This window comes from Panthera onca, chromosome C1 (genome assembly GCF_046562875.1).
Source record: "Panthera onca isolate mPanOnc1 chromosome C1, mPanOnc1 haplotype 2, whole genome shotgun sequence".
Taxonomy (NCBI): Eukaryota; Metazoa; Chordata; class Mammalia; order Carnivora; family Felidae; genus Panthera; species Panthera onca.
The window spans coordinates 126553002-126571979 of record NC_138346.1 but is presented as its reverse complement, the minus strand read 5'-3'; the positions used below and the strand labels follow the sequence as shown (position 1 = coordinate 126571979).

Below are 18978 nucleotides of genomic sequence, written 5' to 3'. Positions count from 1 at the left end.
ATGGCGGCAATAGCAGTAATCGTTTCGTCATTTCTGAAAAGTAGTACTAAGTCACGGAAACAAATGAAAAGTTCAGTCTTACACGATTGGCGTCTTGTGACCGGACTTTTTCTTAGAAGGTAATGCCTTTACTCCCATGCTTTTAATCTAGATGAAATAATCATTCACCAAAAGAAAATGTCATCTAATTTTTAGTGGTTGCTATCCTTTTTTTTTTTTTTTCTGTTTAATTTTATTTGGTGGGGGAAGGGTTGTATTTTGAGTAGCTGCAGTTAGTTGGTAGAATTTGTGGCAATCAGTAAGATTCTTCCCCGGGGGAAAATGTGGGAAAGTAGATACGCTGTTTCTATTTTAATTTATGCTCTGTCAAATGTTTGTTTGGAGTGTTGTTTTCAAATGGAAATGTGTTTCCTGCTTTTCTTGGCCTGGATCTGTAAGTAGTTATTTCCCCGCAGCACTGTGTGTGAGGGTTTTGTCTTTCAGGGTGGGGTGGCCCAAAATATTTTAAAGGTGGCAACAGGGACATTTCTTTGCGGATGGTGGTAAATTGAGAGCCATTCAAGTGAAGATTAAGATTTTACAGAATCCTACGGATCCGGATCCTCTCCCTCTCATCTCCCCAGTGGTAAGGTTCAGTATAAATTCCTAGGGGATCAGAGTCTTTTTAGGGCAGACACATATTTCAATATTTCGAAAATACTCTGTACTAAATATTTTATGGTGCTCTACAAAAAGCACTGTTGACTTTTAAATTAGAAAAGGAGCAACAAATGCCAGAAAAATTGTTATCACCGGTGATAACAATTCTCACCAAATTTTCCTGTCGGCACTTTTCTTATTATCCTAGGTTACGTTATTTGGCCAATTGTAAGGCACTTAATGTTGCTGTTGCGGTTGTAACTGGTACATGGCGATGAGGTATCCTTCTCCCGACCCTCCCCATGTTCAAGGACTTGGAAATTCATTCATTTTTGAAAGCTGAACAATTAAACACAAATAATTGATGACATTTGTTGTCTAAATACATGACCTTAAAGTACACCAGGTATAAGGAGAGCCAAAAATTCTTGTCAGGGCATGTCTCAATATGAAGTAGAACTGTGGTCTTCTAAAATTGTTTTATTATTTTATATAAAGAAAAGTGGAAACCATTTTTATCAGCGAAGAAACTGGTTAAGCACACTATAGTACATAGCTGTAGCAGAAAGGCCTATCACCACTAAAAATGCTTATGGAGAGTTTTGAGTGGCATGGGAGGGATGTTTATGATTAAAAAAAAACTTAGTAAAAATAACAAAAAAGGAGACATGAAGAAGGCTCAACCAGATTTTAGGCAAATGCATGGAAGTATAACTAAAAAGAATACACTAAAATATTAATAATTGGTAGTGGGATTTGGGGTTATTTTACTCTGCTGCTTTTAGGTACTTTATCTTTTTAGTACAAATAAATAAAAGAGAAAATACAGAAAGTTTCACATAACAAGCAGAACCATAGCCTAGATAAGGACACTGACACACTTGGAAAGACAATATGTGGACAGAATAAAAGCTCTGATACAGCCTAGAGGAAGGACCTTGAAGAAAAAAATGGGTCCAAGCTTACCCAGCACCGCCAGGGAGGAGTAAGGCAAATACATCAGACCTATATGACGTTCAGTCTTAAAGTCATGCTTTCATCTTCTCCCATACTTAGTTCGATTCAATGTTTACCAAGAAAAACTGGTTTTAACGGACTTTCTTATATGTTCTGATAGAACACACTAGTGACACAACATGTTCCTTATGTCGTTTCAGTGTCTACATCAGTCTCCTGTGAGTTACTTGCTTGTGAGTCAGTTCTGGACCAATCAGCCTATTCTTGGCGCTCCGCTAAGATTAATTCCGGACGTGCAAAGCTGAGGACTAGTTGCTGAGGTGTGGTAACCATACCATATGAAGTCTGTGACCCCTGGCCTCACCAGAACACCCACCCTGACTTGCCTCTCTCTCATTGCTACCGCTCTGATATTAAAATCACACTCTCAGAGTTTGCCCCTTTGTTGCCTTTCCTTTCCAGGCTTTCTAAGAGGAATCTTTTTTATTCTCAGGGGAAGACGGCATGGGAGGAGGTCATTCCAAACCTGAATGCAACAACGGTAAGTCCAGGGCAGGAAGCATTACCTGCCCCACTGCTGAGTTAATCTGGACTGGCATCACCACCATCAATTTTACCTTGATGCAGAATCTAATGACAGGAAGAGAGAAAAGGGGAACCAGAGAGAACAATCTGGTCCTCCCAATTTGAGTAAAGCATGTCTCTGTGCTCAGTACCAGACGGGCTGGATAGTTTATGGCAATACACTTCCCTTCTCTTCCTGGTCCCCTATTTATGGTGCAGGCATTAACACCCTGCCCTGTCGCTGCCTTTGGCTAGTCACTGTTAAAAGCTGCCCTGCAAACAAAGGAACAAACTAAAATAGGTAGCAGTTTACAAGGCCAAGTTCCCCAAAACATTGGGAAATGCTAGTTCTGGGTTTTGCTTTTGGTTCTCTACTCCCTGGCCTTGAGATTGTTGGCTTAAGTCCCAGGGAGCATATCTCCTAGGGGTCCTATTAAATCTTTGAGGGGCCACAGGAGAGGTTTGTTTGTTTGTTTGTCAAAGGGACACATGGGACTACAAAAACGCTAGGCTTCTCTTTCATTGGTTTAGCTGATGGGGTTTTTTGTTTGTTTTTTTAATGTTTATTTTTGAGAGAGAGAAGGAGAGACAGCATGAGTGGCAGAGGGGCAGAGAGAGAGGGAGACAGAATCTGAAGCAGGCTCCAGGCTCCGAGCTGTCAGCACAGAGCCTGACGCGGGGCTCGAACTCACAAACTGTGAGTCATGACCAGAAGTCGGAGGCTTAACCAACTGAGCCACCCAGGTGCCCCTAAGCTGATTGTTTTTTAAGTTCCAACTCTAATTTTCACATGAAAGGATCGAGGATCTAGGAAACACTGTTCTCTTCTTTTCTTTTTTTTTTTTAAATGTTTATTTATTTTTGAGAGACAGGGAGAGAACATCAGCAGGGGAGGGGCAGAGAGATAGGGAGACACAGAATCCCAAGCAGGCTCTGCGCTCAGCCGGACGCGGGGCTCGAACTCCTGAACTGTGAGATCGTGACCTGAGCTGAAACCAAAAGTCGGACACTTAAGCCGCTCAGGCACCCCTCCCCTATTGCAGAGTGTAGCACCCCCAGCATTTATCTCCACGGGTTGCTTGCATAGGGAGGGGCGCCTGGGGACATTCATGAGACGGGACAGGGACACTAATCCCCTTTCTGTTCTCTCACAGACGAACAAAACACCAACACAGTAGCCCCAACACCTCCGTTCTCCTTCTGGGAGCGCACCAAGTAAGTGCTCCGCCCATTTCGTCTGGAACCCCAAGGCCCCGGATTTTGCGTTGCCAGCTTGGGAGGGTGACTTAGGAGGAACTTAGGAGGGCGGTCTGGGGAAAAGGGACCAGAAACAGCTGAAGAACTGAACTGTTTTTTTTTATTTTCAGAGTGTGGTTCTTAACCCTAGGTTGCCCAGGGAGGGGAGATCCCTCAAGAGATCCATGAATCCCCTCGGCGGATACATGAAATCTGCTCTGGGGGGGTACCTATGAAGATTTCAGGGAGGGAAGAGAGCCCACAGTTTTCACTGAGGCCTCAAATAGTTCTGGAACCCAAAAGCAAAATGCTGAAAAGCAGTGGGTAAGAGTGAAAGTCACCTAACCAACATGGCAGCTATTGCAGGGATTTATGCACGGGTGGGAAAGAGGACCTTCTGGCCTCTGGCAAAGGCCTTCAGAAGGTCCAGTGGTCCGTCTCCTCCCTTTCTTTGCCAAAACAGCATACAGTATTTGCTCTTGGCCTTTTTTGCCGGGGTCCTGATCACGCTGCTGCTGTTGGCCCTTATCTTCTTCGTCATAAAGAGCTACAGGAAACGTAAGTGGTCTCTGAGAGACGGCACGGCTCTCACTGCCCAGCCGTTGAGAACAGACGTGGCTCTGAGGGGGGAGTAGAACCCAGGGAGCTCACCCTGTCTGCACACTGAGGACCTGAATCCCCAAACTTCTCCACCTGCCCTCCCACCCTCCACGCTTCCCACTTCCAACACCCAGCCTTCACCCCAGCCTGCAGGGAAAGCCTTCCCATTCTTCCAGACCCCATTGCTGAGACTTGTCCCTCTCTCTCCTGGCACCTGAGGCAGGTCACTCTAGTCCCTGTGCCCTGGATCCTCCCTTCGATCCTCACTCTGGCCAAGATTCTCCGGCCAAGGTAAGATGACCACGTTGTTTCCGGGACCCTGGGCAAGTGCATCTTGGAAGGGTTCTTCTGATCTCTTTGGTCCTCTGTGACCACAGCTTCCAAATGGCTTCTAAAGAGACACCTTCCTCCAAATCCAACTCACTCACTCCTCTGCCTCCTCCTCCTTCCTCTGCAGCTTTCATCCCCAGAGGAAGCACTCACCTATGCTAGCATGACTTTCCAAATCGCAGAAGAAAAGAATCATTACCTGACTGAGAAACATTCTGCAGGCTTGGATCCGGTTGTCTACTCTCAGATCAAAGTGACAAACTCACCCGACCTTTCCAGTGAGGCTTGACGCCAGTCCCTCTTATCTCAGCTCCGTCTTTATATAATCACTTTCCCTTTGGACAAATTTGGGACCACAGCCTGACCAGACTACAGTGGAGTTGTTGGGGTGTGATCTGGCCATGTTAGCCAGCATGTTTGAAGACCAAGGGCCCATCTTTCCCTTGGCCTGAGAAAAGATTGCTGGCCCAGCCGCTTGAACGGACAGTCTGATAGCCCCTCAAGGGCTGAGACTGCCTCGCTCGTCCCCTTTCAACGAGTGTGGTAGTACAGAGCTCATGGCACAAAGAGTGTTCACTCAGGGCCGCTGATCAGTTTGGGAGAAGTCAACCAACTGGGCAAGTTAGCAAGAATTACAAATAAAAGCAAACCCCCTGCAAAGCCAGCCCCTCCTGCATCATGCATTTGTCTGTCCCCGTCACCTCCAAAGACGCAGAGCTCATGCACAGCCAGAAGCCTAACAGAGGTCACGGGACTCTAGATCAAGTTCAGGATTGATTGGGGCACAGGTCTCAATCTCTGCACCAACTAGCTGCATTCTTTTGGGTAAGTGTGTGAAACTTTTTTTTTTTTTTTGATTTTTTAAAATGTTTATTTTTGAAAGGGAGAGAGACAGAGCGTGAGCAGGGGAGGGGCAGAGAGAGAGGGAGACACAGAATCCGAAGCAGGTTCCAAGCTCCGAGCTATTGGCACAGAGCCCGACCTGGGGCTCGAACTCATGAACCCTGAGATCATGACCTGAGCCCATGTCGGATGCTTAACGGACTGAGCCGCCCAAGTGCCCCAAGTGTGTTGTTAAACTTTTCAAAGCTTCAACTGCTTCATCTTGAAAACAGAATAATACTTACCTCTCAGTGTGAGAATAAGTGAGATGGCATCTACTTAGGTACTTCATACGTTCCAGTTTTACATAAATACAAAGTCCCTGTTGTGTAAAGTGCTATTCAAACCACCTTCTTGCTATAGCATAAAAGATACGCCAGGCAATATTACATGGAACTAAGGATTAAATGTTAACTCCCCTAAATCCTAATGGATAATCCCATATATAATCCCAGTAAAAATACCAATAAGATTATTTTTCACTCAGTGAGGTTCCTGTATAGATAATAAACAAGAAAGTAAATCCAGGAAAATCTATACAAAGAAGCAAATAAAGGTAATCTGGGAAGGCTAGTCCTCACAGCTAACTAAAAGTATTATTTTATCAAGCATGATGGACTAAAACATGTTCCTGGTTCATGAATAAACAAATGGGATAGAGTAAAAAGACTAAAAAAAGATCAAAATCCATGAAGAAATTTAGAGTATGACGAAGATAGCGTATCCAGTCATTTGGGGGAAATTGGTTAATTCATAAACGGTGTTTAGACAGGTAGGTAGCCATATGGATGAAAGTAAGACCAGAATCCACACCTCCCTTCTTAAATCATAATAAATTCAAGATACATAAAAAATTTAACTGTAAAAACATTATAAAAGTATTAGAAGAAGGGCGCCTAGGTGGCTTGGTCGGTTGAGGGTCCGACTCTTGATTTCAGCTCAGGACATGATCTCACGGTTCGTGGGCTCCGTGCTAACCGTGTGGAGGCTGCTTAGGATTCTCTCTCTCCCTCTCTTTGCTCCTCCCCTGCTCGCACACAGGCGCACGCTCTCTCTCTCTCTCAAAATAAATAAACATTTTAAAAAATTAAAGTAATAAATAAAAAATTTTAAAGTACTAGAAGAATATATAGGAGAGTTTTTAAAACATAGTGGTGCATGCCTCAAATGTATGACCTGGAGCCAGTAAACCAGAAAAGACTGATTAACTGGGCTTACAAAATACTATTCAAAATGCCAAGCTTGGAAAATATTTGCAAAGCACCTTATAGCCAAAAGGCTAATTTTCTTAATATATTAAGAGCTCCGGAATATATTAGGGCTCCTAATATATTAAGTCAACAGGGAAGAAATCAGCAACTCAGGAGAAAATAGAAGACCAAGGATAGGTCTGTTGGTCACAGAAAAGGAAATGTAGTGGCTTGTTTAAACATATGAAGAGGTACGCAAGTTTACTCGTAATGAGAGAAACAGTAGTTAAAACTACAATTAGATCTTTTCTGTCAGTGACGTTGGCGACCTTCAGAAAGTTTGCTAACAAACAGCTTGGGCAGGACTGTGGAGACCCAAGGCACACATACAATTGCTACGGAGGCAATTTGGCAAGAGCTGGTGACGTTTTAAAATCTGCTGCTGCGAAGCGGGTGATGGGTATTGAGCAGGGCACCTGTTGGGATGAGCACCAGGTGTTGTATGGAAACCAATCTGACAACAAATTTTATATTAAAAAAAAAATCTATTGCTGCGAACACATCCTATGGAAAGTCGCCTATGTAGTTGAAATCGCAGTTCATAAGATCGCCTAACACTTAGCAAGGCTTGTTATACTCGAAGTGTATTCTAAGTGTTTGGCACGTGTTCATGGAAGCCTCACAAAACACTAGGAGGTGACAGTTTTACTGTTCCCATTTTAGAACAGAAAGGGAGGCTCCGAGAGGCTCAGTAACTTGCCCGAGTTCACACTGCTAAGTAAGTAGGGGCGCTGAGGCTCACACCTACGGAGGCTGGCTCCGGAGTTTGCCCGTTTTTCCATTATCATCAATGATCTGAAATAGTGAGAGATGGAGAAAACCCTCAGTGTCTGTTGAAGAGGGGACTGGCTAATGGAGTACAACGTAGCCATTAAAAAGAAGGAAGCCACTCTATGTTTGAAGAAAAAAAAGATTTCCAAGTTATGTTAGATGAAAAGTACCAGCTGCAGAACAGAATTCTGAATACACTCTATTCATGTCCGGTAGAGAACGTGTGTGTGTGTGTGTGTGTGTGTGTGTGTGTGTGTGTATGCACATGTGTGCCTGCACGGGTGCGCACCTGTATTTGTGCACATCTAGTCTCTGAAAGAAAACACCATGAACTGGTCTTAGTGATTGCTCCCCTGGGAGCTTGATAACTGAGGGACCGAGGGGTAAGGGTGGGAGGAGGTATTGTCCCTTAAAAGCCTTTCGGTAACTTTTTTTTTTAAATGTTTTTATTTATTTATTTATTTATTTATTTATTTATTTATTTATTTATTTATTTTGCTTTTATTTATTTTTGAGAGAGAGAGAGAGAGACAGAGACAGAGACATAGCATGAGCAGGGGAGGGGCAGAGAGAGGGAGACACAGAAGCCAAAGCAGACTCCAGGCTCCAAGCTTTCAGCACAGAGCCTGATGTGGGGCTTAAACCTTTGAACCTCGAGATCATGCCCTGAGCCGAAGTCGGACGCTTAACCGACTGAGCCACCCAGGTGCCCGATCCTTTCTGTGACTTTTGAAGTTCTTCATTTACCTTGATGAGGATCTTCAGGGGACCTGATACCCAGTGCTCCCGTCTCCACCTGAATTCTGAACCAACTGAGAAACAAGAGGACTCAGCAGAGAAAGAACAAAGTACCACCTTTATTACAAACGTAGTGCTGGAGAACACAGAGAAAGTATGTCGTCAGAGAATTGGGCAAGTCCCCTCCCCTCCCCACACCCCAACCAGTGGCTCAGCTGCCCCCAGGAGTTGCAGAAGAGATCATGTGCTCTTTGAAAGCTGCACCCAGACTTTCCCTTGCCGGTTAAAAAAGGAAGAGGAAGGGGCGCCTGGGTGGCTAGGTCAGTTAAGCGTCCGGCTTCGGCTCAGGTCATGATCTCGCGGTTTGTGGGTTGGAGCCCCGTGTCAGGCTCTGTGCTGACAGCTCAGAGACTGGAGTCTGCTTTGGATTCTGTGTTTCCCCCTCTCTCCCCCCCACCCCCGCTCATTCTCTGTCTCTCTCTATCTCTCAAGAATAAATAAACTTAAAAAATTAAAAGAAAAAGAGAAGAGGAAGGGCAGAGCGGGTACACCCAGCGTCCCACCCATAGACTCACATCAGATAGGTCACTTCTTCTCTGTTGGGGTATCATTGAGGAGTGTTACCCTAATGGAGCTCAGTCTGCAGCAAAGGAAGCAAGAATGGGAGGCAAGCAGCCTCCACAAATCTCTTTTAAAAAAACATTAGGTAAGGGGTGCCTGGGGGGCTCAGTCAGTTAAGCATCTGACCCTTGGTTTTGGCTCAGGTCATGATCTCACGTTTCATGAGCTTGAGCCCTGCATCAGGCTCTGCACTGACATTGCAGAACCTGCTTGGGATTGTCTCTCTCTCCCTCTCTCTCTGCCCCTCCCTCGCTCTCTTTCTCTCTCTTAAATAAGCTTTAAAAAATACATTAGGTAATATTCTAAGAAACTGAGGTAGGAAAATTAACATTCAAAGAAATCAATTTAGCCAATGTCTCGCATCTAGTAAGCGGCAGAGCAACATTTATTTTATTTTTAAAAAAAAAAATTTTTTTACCGTTTATTTATTTTTGAGACAGAGAGAGACAGAGCATGAACGGGGGAGGGGCAGAGAGAGAGGGAGACACAGAATCGGAAACAGGCTCTGAGCCATCAGCCCAGAGCCTGATGCAGGGCTCGAAGTCACGGACCGCGAGATTGTGACCTGAGCCAAAGTCGGACGCTTAACCGACTGAGCCACCCAGGCGCCCCGCAGAGCAACATTTAAATCCAAGTCTTCCAACTTCCGATTCCTGACATCGTGCCTGCACGCCAAGCTGGCCCACCCAGAGCAGATAGAATGGCAGAGAAACTAGCAAGGGAAAGTCAGGTGACCTAATTGAGAGCGTGTGCATTCTGAGATGGAGCAGTGGCTCCTGAGAGCTGGATTTTTTAAAATAAGGGTTCATTTTTAAAAAAAAAATTTTTTTAACGTTTTATTTATTTTTGAGACAGAGAGAGACAGAGCATGAACGGGGGAGGGGCAGAGAGAGAGGGAGACACAGAATCGGAAGCAGGCTCCAGGCTCCGAGCCATCAGCCCAGAGCCCGACGCGGGGCTCGAACTCGCAGACTGCGATATCGTGACCTGAGCTGAAGCCGGACACTTAACCGACTGAGCCACCCAGGCGCCCCTAAAATAAGTGTTTATTTATTTTTAAGAAAGAGAGAGAGGGAGGGGCAGAGAGCAAGGGAGACAGAGGATCTGAAGCAGGCTCCACGCTGTCAGCGTATAGAGCCTGATTCGGGGCTCGAACGCACAAACCACGAAGTCGAACGCTTCACCTGAGCCACCCTAGCATCCACTGACAGCTGGATTTTGAGAAGGCAGTGGAAGAGCGGGCCCAGTTTGGGAGCAAACAAACCGAGGAGAAAGACGGTTTGGGGACGAGTCTTGTGCAGAGGCCACAGCACAGCAGAGTGGCCAGCCCCGGGAGGGCAGTCGAGGCCCTTCTGTCGTTGGCTGTGGGGAGCACCTCAGGGAGGTCTCTCTAGCTGTCACCCGTTCCCAGACTCGAGGCTGACAGCAAACAATTCTACAGACCTGTGAAGCTAGAAGCCACCTCAGCTTTCCAGTCGAGAGCCAGTGCTTTTTACATGGCTCCAAGAGGAGGAGTAAGCATTGTCCCAGGGCCACCCACTTGGACATGAAGTATCACATTAATTGCTCTTGCTTTTTTCTTGAAGCTTCCCCATTCTTAGTAGCAGAGCCATACGTTTACAAAGTTTTGGGTTTTGTCTCCCTGTCGTGAAAACTGGTGTGCACCGGGTCTTGCTGGATGAAATGAGCCATTAAGTAATTGACCAGAGATTCAAAAGGTCAGTGCCAGGGACGGGAGGGAAAAAAAGGCTCTAGAACCCTGGTTCATGGAATCAGAGCCAACCTGTACGATTCTCAGGGAAATGGCTCTCCAGATTCATAAGTATACATCTTCCAAGAATAGCGATAGATGTCTTCATCTGTCACGGAAGATTGTTGCCTGCTGTCTTGCCTCGTGCAGTAAGAGGCCCCACGGGGCCCAGACTGGATTGCTATTTGTAGAATCGGCAGGCTTGTGCTTGAACGTGGCCACGGAGGAGGGCCTGGGGTTGTTTTGTAGATGAGGGAAAAGGCAACGCTTTTGCCACTGTTTGCTCTGAGACTCTGGGAGGGAGGGGGTCTGGCCACAAGGACACAGGGAGGATGGCAGGAAACGGATGGTCCCCACACCCCTGCCCCTTCCCATTGGGCTTCTGGGTAGCGTTGAGCTCCCCACCGACAGAGGGGTTTGGGTGGAAGACACCGTGAAAGCCTGGACCTAAATGTGCGGGGCACGTGCAGAATCGTGGCACAAGCCATTCTCCCTGCCCCCGCCCCACACTGACCTCAGAACTGCTGATTACCCTGAGCGCTGACACTGGCTGGCACCCTACTGCAAGATACCAGAAGAGCAGGGTTTTTATGAGGACAGCAGAGGCGGTGATGGGGAGCCCCTGGGAACCCCCTGAAATTGTAGGAAAAGACTTTATATGGGGAGAGAAGGTGCAGACGTGCAGGTGTTGCTGAGAGCTTAGGTAATTCTGCCGTTAATGACGGTATAGCTTCACTTGCACCCACGGCTGCCAATGCCTTGGTCTTGATTTGTGTTTCCTGGTTTGACCGAATATTTCACCCACCACGCCTCGGCTTCTCACCGGTCAAGGGCAGCATCCGTTCAGTCTGGTGGCGGTTTCCCACAGAGGACCACCTTTTCACCAAGAAGATGTGAGAAATGCTGATTTCGCCTCATGGGGGTAGGACAGGGTGTAATACCAATGTAGAAGCAGATATTGCAATGTCATAGTTTAAACTTTCCCAGAAATCCATTTCCAGTGATATCCCAGGAGACGTTAGTCATGCCTCAGAGTTTATTCAACACCAGTGAGGAGTTCATGGGTGAACCAATAAAACACAAGGGATCTCCTGATCCCCTGACCAAGATGCTGCCCTCTCTTCACCTGGCAGCTAGCCGAGGGTATGGAAACTAAGATCTTGAGATGTTGTCGACCGCGGGGGCAGCCTTGCTCTGGCATGGCCCAGCACAGCTCCCGTGGCTAATACTGTTCTTACCTAGCTGCAAGCCAGCGCCGGCAACCTGGGGGGGTGGGGGGGGGTGGCCTTCGGAACACCTGAGAGATCACAATCCATCCCCAAGGTGTGGGCCGGTCGTCATGGTGACTATGGCAGCATCACTTTATTTATAAACTAAATGAAAGAGATCTTCAGTCATGTCTGTTCAGGACGAGCCATTTTCTTTGGAGCCAGGACACCAGGAGGAGGGCTTCAAAGAGTCATCTACTTTGTGGGGAATAGACAAAGGAAATGGAGTTGAGATGTGTTGCCTACCTCTGCCGAGTGGTTTCTGCCACAGAAGTTGCAAACTCTCTCCTGGTGGCTTTACGGGGCCTAAACACCAAAGTATGTCTTCAGGGAAGAAATCAGCTGTCATTGCTTCAAAGCCCATTGGTCAGTCAGTAGGGATGCTTGGCACATGGGGCCTGCATTCACCTCCCACCGAGCTTCGGTGATATAATGCAACCGGACCCCTTCAAAGCCCAGGAACGTCAAAGCCAGAAGGGCGCTTGATTCCAGCTTCCATGTTTCAATTGGCTGAGTGTGAGGAAGCAGGCTGGGGCTAAAACAGGTTGCACCACCCCTGGCTACAAGGGAAGGGGGTTGGATTCCGCTGCCTCAACTTCCACGACACCATGTGCTTCTCCCGTACCGTCCTTATGCTAGCTGACACATTTTTCATCTGTGTGATAGTTTGTCTTCCTCCCACTCTACCTTATAAGTGCCATGAAGACAGATGTTATTTCTTTCGCTCATCTTTGTATCCCCAGCATCTAGCACGGTCCTTGTGCTTGAAAGAATGAATGAATGTATGAATTAAAAGCTCGTGGGGAGTATGAGAATGGAGTCCTCAATCGCTAGAGAAGAAAACAGGCCCAGAGAAACGACAAGTTACCCAAGATCATGCCTTAAGGCGGTGACGTTGTCTGTCTTAGCAAAAAACCTAGAATACAATTGGGTCCCGAAGGGAGCAGTCTTGGGTACAACTGAGAAAGATGTTGCCTTGTCTATATTCTTCACCTCCGTGGTTCCCAAAGCTCTAAGAGGACAAAATGGAGCCATGGCTTTGATTTCTTAGGGCTCCTGCTCCACCTGGGGCCACGTTATCACAGAGAGACTAGGAGACCTCACAGCCTTAACTGTGACCCTCAGATTCCTCTGGCATTACCCTTGTGCTTCCGTAGCAGGTGTTGCCACACGTGCACGTGTGTGCGTGTGCGCGCCTGTGTTTTCCATCATTCTCTGAAATGTTTTTCTGCACTTCCACACCCACAGGAGGGGGGAGTCTATTTTGTACCTATGCCTACAGTCTCTCCACTGCCCAAGGTACTTCTGTGTCTTCTGAGCATAAACCTAAAGAAAATTAAAATAAAGAAACCCTACTGGCCAAGCAGTGGCACTTGTATACGATGTTCTTTCTAGCCTGTGTCCACTTGAGGGGTTAGCAGAACCACCCCACGGTTGCCTTAAGAATTGTGGTTTTTCTGATGCTGCCCCAAAGGAAAGGTGCCCAGATCCACACAGTCCCTGCTGAACAAACTTCCTGTTCTCCGTCTAGGAAGGGAGATCCCTCAGTCAGGTGGCTGTGGGGCGCAGGGCCCAGGAAGAGCCAAGGAAGGAACTTACCAGAGGTGTGGGGATCACAGAAGGAGCTTGACTGGTTCTCTGGCTTCTAGCTGGGCCTTTACCTGTAATTGCCCAAGGGCAGGAGACACAAAGCTTAAGGGCTATTCCTCCCTTGGCTTAAGACTACAGTTGAGGCCATGGGCCTGTCCTCTTCTGCTCCTGACCCTTTTCAAGGAGACTTTTCTATGCTTACCCAGTGGCCCCAGAGGTCCTTTGGTAAGTCCCTCCAGATGAACAAAAAGTTTCAAAGAGTAAGGCTGCCTCCCAAAGCTTGTGTGCTGGGGGGGCAGGTGGCCCTCGCACACACTGGGACCCGTGGTGTGACCATCTCCGGGCCTCCCTCCTCCCTAGTCTACACATACCTCCACTTACCAAGGCTACTGTGTCCTCTCTGTGACCTCTCACAGGGCCTTTGTCACCATGAAGCAGAATCTACCCCTGTCTATGGGCTGACTGCATTGGCCTCCATGGGTCCAGGCAACAGATGAGGGGCACGTTCACTCGTGTGAAAGTTGTTCCTTGGCCCTTTCATTTTCCTTAATCCCCACCCCCAATGGCCACTTACCCCTTCTATTCCTCTGGCTTCTCCGCCTTTTGGACAAGTGACTAATTATAGAGATTATCCCCAAGCCTGTGATCAGTATGCAGATTATGAGAATGGACATCCCGGAAGGAATCGCAGACAGACTTCATGTCGACTGAAAAGAAACCACCTTTCATTTCCGTGCTCAGGATCCCCATTCCTGGGATCTGTCCCTCTGCCCTGCCCGCACCCCACCTAGTCCCAGTAGCTCCTGGCCACCAAGTGCCTTCAGAGTGCCCGTGTTCTCCAGCCCACGCCTGTTTGGACCCGGGCTGGTGGTCTGACCAAGCGGGGCTGAGCCCTTGCCTCAGAAACTAACATGGACCCAGAGCAGGAGGATCCAGTGTTCAGACTGGATGGCCTCTTGAACAGGGGAGACATAAACTCCGGAGCTAGAAGTGGCTGCAACGAAACAGAAAAGGGCAGTGCAGAGAGAGAGAGAGAGAGGAAGCAAACACACATGAGAGCAGTGGATCAGAGACAGAGACAAAGTCCCAAAGACATTCCGGACTGTTGCTGAGGGTGCCATGTCTCACCCTTCATGCATGCAACATTGCTCTCCCCTTAGGGTAGATCCTCCTTTTCAATTAACATCATGAGAGGGCATTTTTGCTATTTACGTTCAAGAGTCCTAAACTATATTGTTCTGAAAGAAACCACGTGGTCACATTGAAGCTACACAGTTCAGGTGGAGAACAAGAACCAACGACATGCAGCTAAAGAGCAGCAGGTGCAAATCAGTTGCCACGCTGTGTTATCCTCGCCTGCCTCCCCCCCAACCCCCCAACACCGGTCTGTCCTCCCCAAGGTCCGACTCACCTGGAGGGATTGGCCTTGTGAGCCACATTGGAAGCCCTGCAGCTCCGGTTCCTGTCGCCTGATAGGTCTGAAGCAGAAAGGACTGGTTGGGGGTCAAGTGAGGCCAGCCCCAGGCCTGCCCTTTGCCTTCGGCATCTCCGTGTCTCTGCCCATCATTCAATCCCCAGAGAACGAGTGCTCTGGGCAACTCTGCTGGGTCGAGCAGAGGCACGGGGCGTAGCTGTATAAATGCGCCCTGCACAGGGCACAGGCTGGAGGGAACAGGTAGGAGCTGAAATCCAGCCCACCCTCTGCTGGCCAAGCCATATGCCCTGCCACTGGGCTCCAGGCACCTCGAGGAAGGGCCACCTTTCCAGAGGTGCACCAAAGCCCTGTGTGGACTAGATGTGGCCCATGGTTAGAGAGTCCCAGGCTGAAGGCTATGATACCAGAGGCACAAGAGGGCCAGTCCAATCCTTAAGGAACGGATGGATAGGTGGCATCATTGCCACACTGTGCTCGTGGCAGCCACTGAAACCCAATGGGGGAAGTTCTGCCATGGCCCACCCACACTGCCGTCTCTGGCAAATCTCGTTGGGGAGGGGCAGGGGTCTTTGTTTCACTGAAACTAAGGAGCACATTTAGGCGAGGCCTCTTTCGTCCCGAGCCTAAAACAGTGCAGTAGAAACATTTTAGTTGTGAAGGATGCCACACATTCAATAAGATGCTTCCTAAACAAATTACTAGTTGGTCAAGTGTGAGCAAGATTCTCTAGCCCCAGGAGGCTTCCTATAGCTTCCCTTAAGTCCTCGGTTTGTTTTCCTACTGGCATTGTGTTCTGGATTATGATAGAAAGGCATCCCTTCTAGAAATGGAAACACTGAGAAGCCACAGAAGGAAAAAGAGGAAGGCTGGTACTTTCCATAAGCTCTTTGCCTGAGCAGATGCTTTCTGATTTAAAAAGAGGTTTTCAGCATTGGACAGAAGAATTTGGGTGAGCATCTGGAGAGCTGTGTCTCAGCCCTGGCCCAAAGGAGCAGTTGACCGGCTTAGCCAGACCTCCTCCCACCACAGGCTCAAGTTCAACCTACACCCACCCAGTGGCCTCCCCGTGTAAACTGCACTCCTAACCAGTTTGGCCGTGATAGTTACGCCTGTGGATGAGGAAACTAGTTAGTGGACGGTCTTTGAAGGTCCTCTTCCAGACACCTGGGTCATGTTTTACAGCTTCACTCACCTCTCAAGAAATGGATCTTCAAGATTCTAGACCTACTAGGTTGGCCACAGAGCACAGACGTGTAATGAGAACCTCTGAGCCTTTCCTGGCCAGCAACACGAAGCTCTCCCACCTGTTAGCCCCCGGGAGCCTCTCCAAATGCCATGGGCCAGATCACTGCGAGGGAAGGGAGGTTCCAAGAGCACCCCTGCACCCACCCACCCTCCTCTTCCCCAAATTCCAAGTTAATCCCCGGCACAACCGTCAGCAACGACCCTACCCATCAGCAACGACCCTACCTTGGAGAGAAGGAGATACCAGGGTACCTCAAGGAACCTAAGGGGGGCCTGAGCTGGTGCTCACTGGCCTCAGCGAGTATGTACCACACCAACAAACATGCACAACTGCGGGTTACCCCTGACTAGACCCCTGACAGGGTCCCTACCTTTCCCAGACCAAAAATCACTGGCGAGGCCTCCTCTGTCGTCAGTCACAACCAGCTCTGTAAAATCCAAGTCATCCCTGGCAAAGTCCCACTGGATGCCACACGGGTACCAGCCTGTATCCTCCTTGGTCAGGCAGGACAGAGTGATGATGAGCTGGCTTCCTGTGTCCCTCAGGGCATGACACGCATGCACACACACACACACACACACACACCCCACGGTCCTTTTAAACATGTTGCAGCTCCCGCCACACTGGAGCAAAATCAGTTTAAGCACTGGGGGCTGATTTTTTATTTTTCTTGTTCTGGGTTAGCAACTGCTTTGGGCAGAAAGAGGTCCCGCTAAAACTCACACATTGAAGTGTTAACTCTAGTACCTCAGAGTGTGACGGATTGAGCCTTTAAGGAGGTAATTAAGTTAAAAGGGGGTCATTAAGAATGGGCCCTAATGCAACCTGACTGGTGTCCTTATGAAAAAGGAGTTTAGGGGGCGCCTGGGTGGCTCAGTCAGTTGAGCATCCGACTTCGGCTCAGGTCATGATCTCACGGTTGGTGAGTTCAAGTCCCACTATCAGCAAAGTTGTGTGCTGATGGCTCAGAGCCTCGAGCCTGCTTCGGGTTCTGTGTCTCCCTCTGTCTCTGCCCCTCCCTGCTTGCACACTCTGTCTTTCTCTCTCTCTCTCTCAAAAATAAATAAAACATTAAAAAAATTAAAAAAAGAAAAAGAAAAAGGAGTTTAGGACACAGACAACAGGTCGAGGGAAAGTCCTGTGAGGACACAGTGAGAAGGCAGCCCTCTGCAAGCCAAAGAGAGAGGTCTCAGCAGAAGGCAAACCCGCCCACACCTTGATCTTGGACTATCCAGCCTCTGGAAATGTGAAGAAATCAACCTCTGTGGTTGGCTGGACCTCTGAGTCCAGCTCTGGACTGGACCTCTGAGCCAACCTCTGGCTGGCTGAAGCCAGCCAGTCTGTGGCGTTTGTTACGGCGGGCCTAGCAAGCTAATGTAACAACCCTGGAGAAGTCTTGTCCCCTGGCCTGAGGCGGGGGATCAAGAACTTAGGAGGCCTCTCCCCATTGCTTGTTGGGGGGCTGGAAGAGCCCGAGGATCACTGTTAGCAGATCCCCTGTGTCCACACCACCGTGGACCCCTCAGGAAGAAACCGAGAAGGTGTGGAGGCTTCTGTGGGCTGCAGAGGGCTGGGAACAGAGGGAGTCACGTTCTGTTCTTAGGAGCTGAGAGCTTCCTATTCCCTCCGGACAAGACCTGCGCGGGCAGCCCCATCATCTCAGCGTGTTGTGTAGTGAGGAAGTCATGTACTCCGTGTCCCCCTAGAAGGTGGCTGGGGAAGTATCTGAACAAGGAGCAGAGATGGGACCAGCAGGCATCTCTCAGCTAGGTCCCCTCAGATGCTGCCAACAACCAGCCCGCACGGCAGGTTCACGTCGCTGATGTCAACTGATGTGACTTGATATCTTGTTTTCCTATCAAACCCACAAGGAAGATGGGGTGGTGCTCAGCTTACAGGGCTGGACCCTGACCCAGGGAGAGGCACAACAGCTGTCAAGGTCAGCACACCGGGGGTGGGGTGGGGAGCAGCAGAGCCAGGACTGGTCCCCCGAGTCCCACCTTCAGGCTCAGGCACCGGCAGACAGTGGAAAGTCCCGGCCTCGTCCATGTGCTCAAACACTTTGAGGAAGAGAAGGGGGAGGGAAGGGGACCTTACACTGAAAGAGAGAGTACAGAGGCCCACATTTTCGTTGAGGCTTTCAAATTCCTCACAACCCTCTTAGCAGAGCAAAGAGCAAGGATGAATTTGGACAGGATCTCTTTTCTCCTTTTATTTTCCCATCCCACTTCTTGGGTGGTTTGAGCTACTAAGCAGGAGGGGAGAAGGAAATGCAAGATGTCTGGGAAGTTTGGAGGCTGCAAATGTTCTTTCCCCATATCTTACCTGAAAAGACAGTCAAGAGAAGCAGAATGAAGAGCCCCATGACTGGAAGGAAGTGAACTTTCACCTGGAATGGTAAGATACCCCCCAGGGTTTCAGGAATCCTGGATCTGTTTAAAGGAAACAGATATCTTTGAGCTTAAGCCGGTTTGATCCTGTTTGAAGAGACCAGGGCAAAACGACCAGTCAATCCAAGCAGTGCTACTATGTATAGCTATCCAGGTTGTGTACTGCACAAGGGTACCTCATCAGAGGGATGCCATTCGTGGACATAAACTTACTTTTATAACAATATGGGCAACTGAAAAAAATTGTGGGCTTCTGGCACCCCCAAAACAGCAACGGAGAGTCCCCTCCTGGATAAATCCAGCCTGCTACAACAAAGCCTTATACACACGCAGACCGGGACAGGCACACACATCAGCACGGACACACACTCAGGTGTCCAACTGTGCCCTGTCCCGCCAGCGGACCGGGTTATTGCCAGAGGACGACACGCTCAGAGGCACGTTCTCGTCTAGTTGAGAGGAAGACCAGTAAGGAAATTACCTCCCCTGACTCCCGCATGGACCATGAAGCCTCACCCAGGGAGCGGGGTCAGGGGCAAAGCACGAAGCTGTTATGAGCTGTGCCTGGTGTCTGGAGCATGGAGTGGTGTCGGTGTGAGTGTCTGAGTGTCAGCAGGCAGGGCCGCAGCCTCCAGAACTCTTGAGAGCTTTCCGGGCAGAGCTGGGGCAAACCAAGGGTATCTGTCCATGCCGAGGTAGAAGCTTCTCTTG

At 48.7% G+C, this 18978-nt stretch overlaps 2 protein-coding genes across 6 annotated transcripts; one reads left to right on the top strand and one right to left on the bottom strand.

Annotated features, from left to right (window-relative positions):
* CC1H1orf162 (chromosome C1 C1orf162 homolog) lies at window positions 1–12972 on the top strand. 5 transcript variants are annotated; one of them, XM_060625250.3, is made up of 8 exons: window positions 1–119; window positions 484–625; window positions 1797–1916; window positions 2090–2137; window positions 3315–3375; window positions 3860–3954; window positions 4220–4287; window positions 4454–12972. In XM_060625250.3, exons 4-8 carry the CDS (start codon window positions 2101–2103, stop codon window positions 4613–4615), a joined length of 423 nt encoding a protein of 140 aa, XP_060481233.1. In that variant the 5' UTR covers window positions 1–119; window positions 484–625; window positions 1797–1916; window positions 2090–2100; the 3' UTR covers window positions 4616–12972. The 5 variants fall into 5 exon arrangements, 4 of the variants coding, with proteins under 4 accessions (XP_060481233.1, XP_060481232.1, XP_060481235.1 ...); XR_013557433.2 differs by lacking the exon at window positions 484–625 and having other exon boundaries at window positions 27–119; window positions 4454–8954; window positions 9194–12972; XM_060625249.3 differs by lacking the exon at window positions 484–625 and having other exon boundaries at window positions 27–119.
* Window positions 12973–13389: 417 nt separating this feature from the next.
* Window positions 13390–18121, bottom strand: LOC144617030 (transmembrane domain-containing protein TMIGD3-like). Its single transcript, XM_081796408.1, has 3 exons — window positions 16248–18121; window positions 14609–14674; window positions 13390–13872 (listed from the first exon to the last, which is right to left on the bottom strand). Exons 1-3 carry the CDS (start codon window positions 16480–16482, stop codon window positions 13703–13705), a joined length of 471 nt encoding a protein of 156 aa, XP_081652534.1. The 5' UTR covers window positions 16483–18121; the 3' UTR covers window positions 13390–13702.
* Window positions 18122–18978: the final 857 nt, after the last annotated feature.

Bases quoted from the DNA above. Each gene is read 5' to 3' on its own strand.
- CC1H1orf162 (XM_060625250.3), top strand. From the start codon at position 2,101: ATGGGAGGAGGTCATTCCAAACCTGAATGCAACAACG. The intron at 3,376-3,859 runs GTAAGTGCTCCG...TTGCCAAAACAG, and splicing joins TCCTTCTGGGAGCGCACCAA to CATACAGTATTTGCTCTTGG. The intron at 3,955-4,219 runs GTAAGTGGTCTC...CACCTGAGGCAG, and splicing joins CATAAAGAGCTACAGGAAAC to GTCACTCTAGTCCCTGTGCC.
- LOC144617030 (XM_081796408.1), bottom strand. From the start codon at position 16,482: ATGTTTAAAAGGACCGTGGGGTGTGTGTGTGTGTGTGTGTGTGTGCAT. The intron at 14,675-16,247 runs GTAGGGACCCTG...TTTCTGCTTCAG, and splicing joins TGATTTTTGGTCTGGGAAAG to ACCTATCAGGCGACAGGAAC. The intron at 13,873-14,608 runs GGTGAGTCGGAC...CGATTCCTTCCG, and splicing joins TCACAAGGCCAATCCCTCCA to GGATGTCCATTCTCATAATC.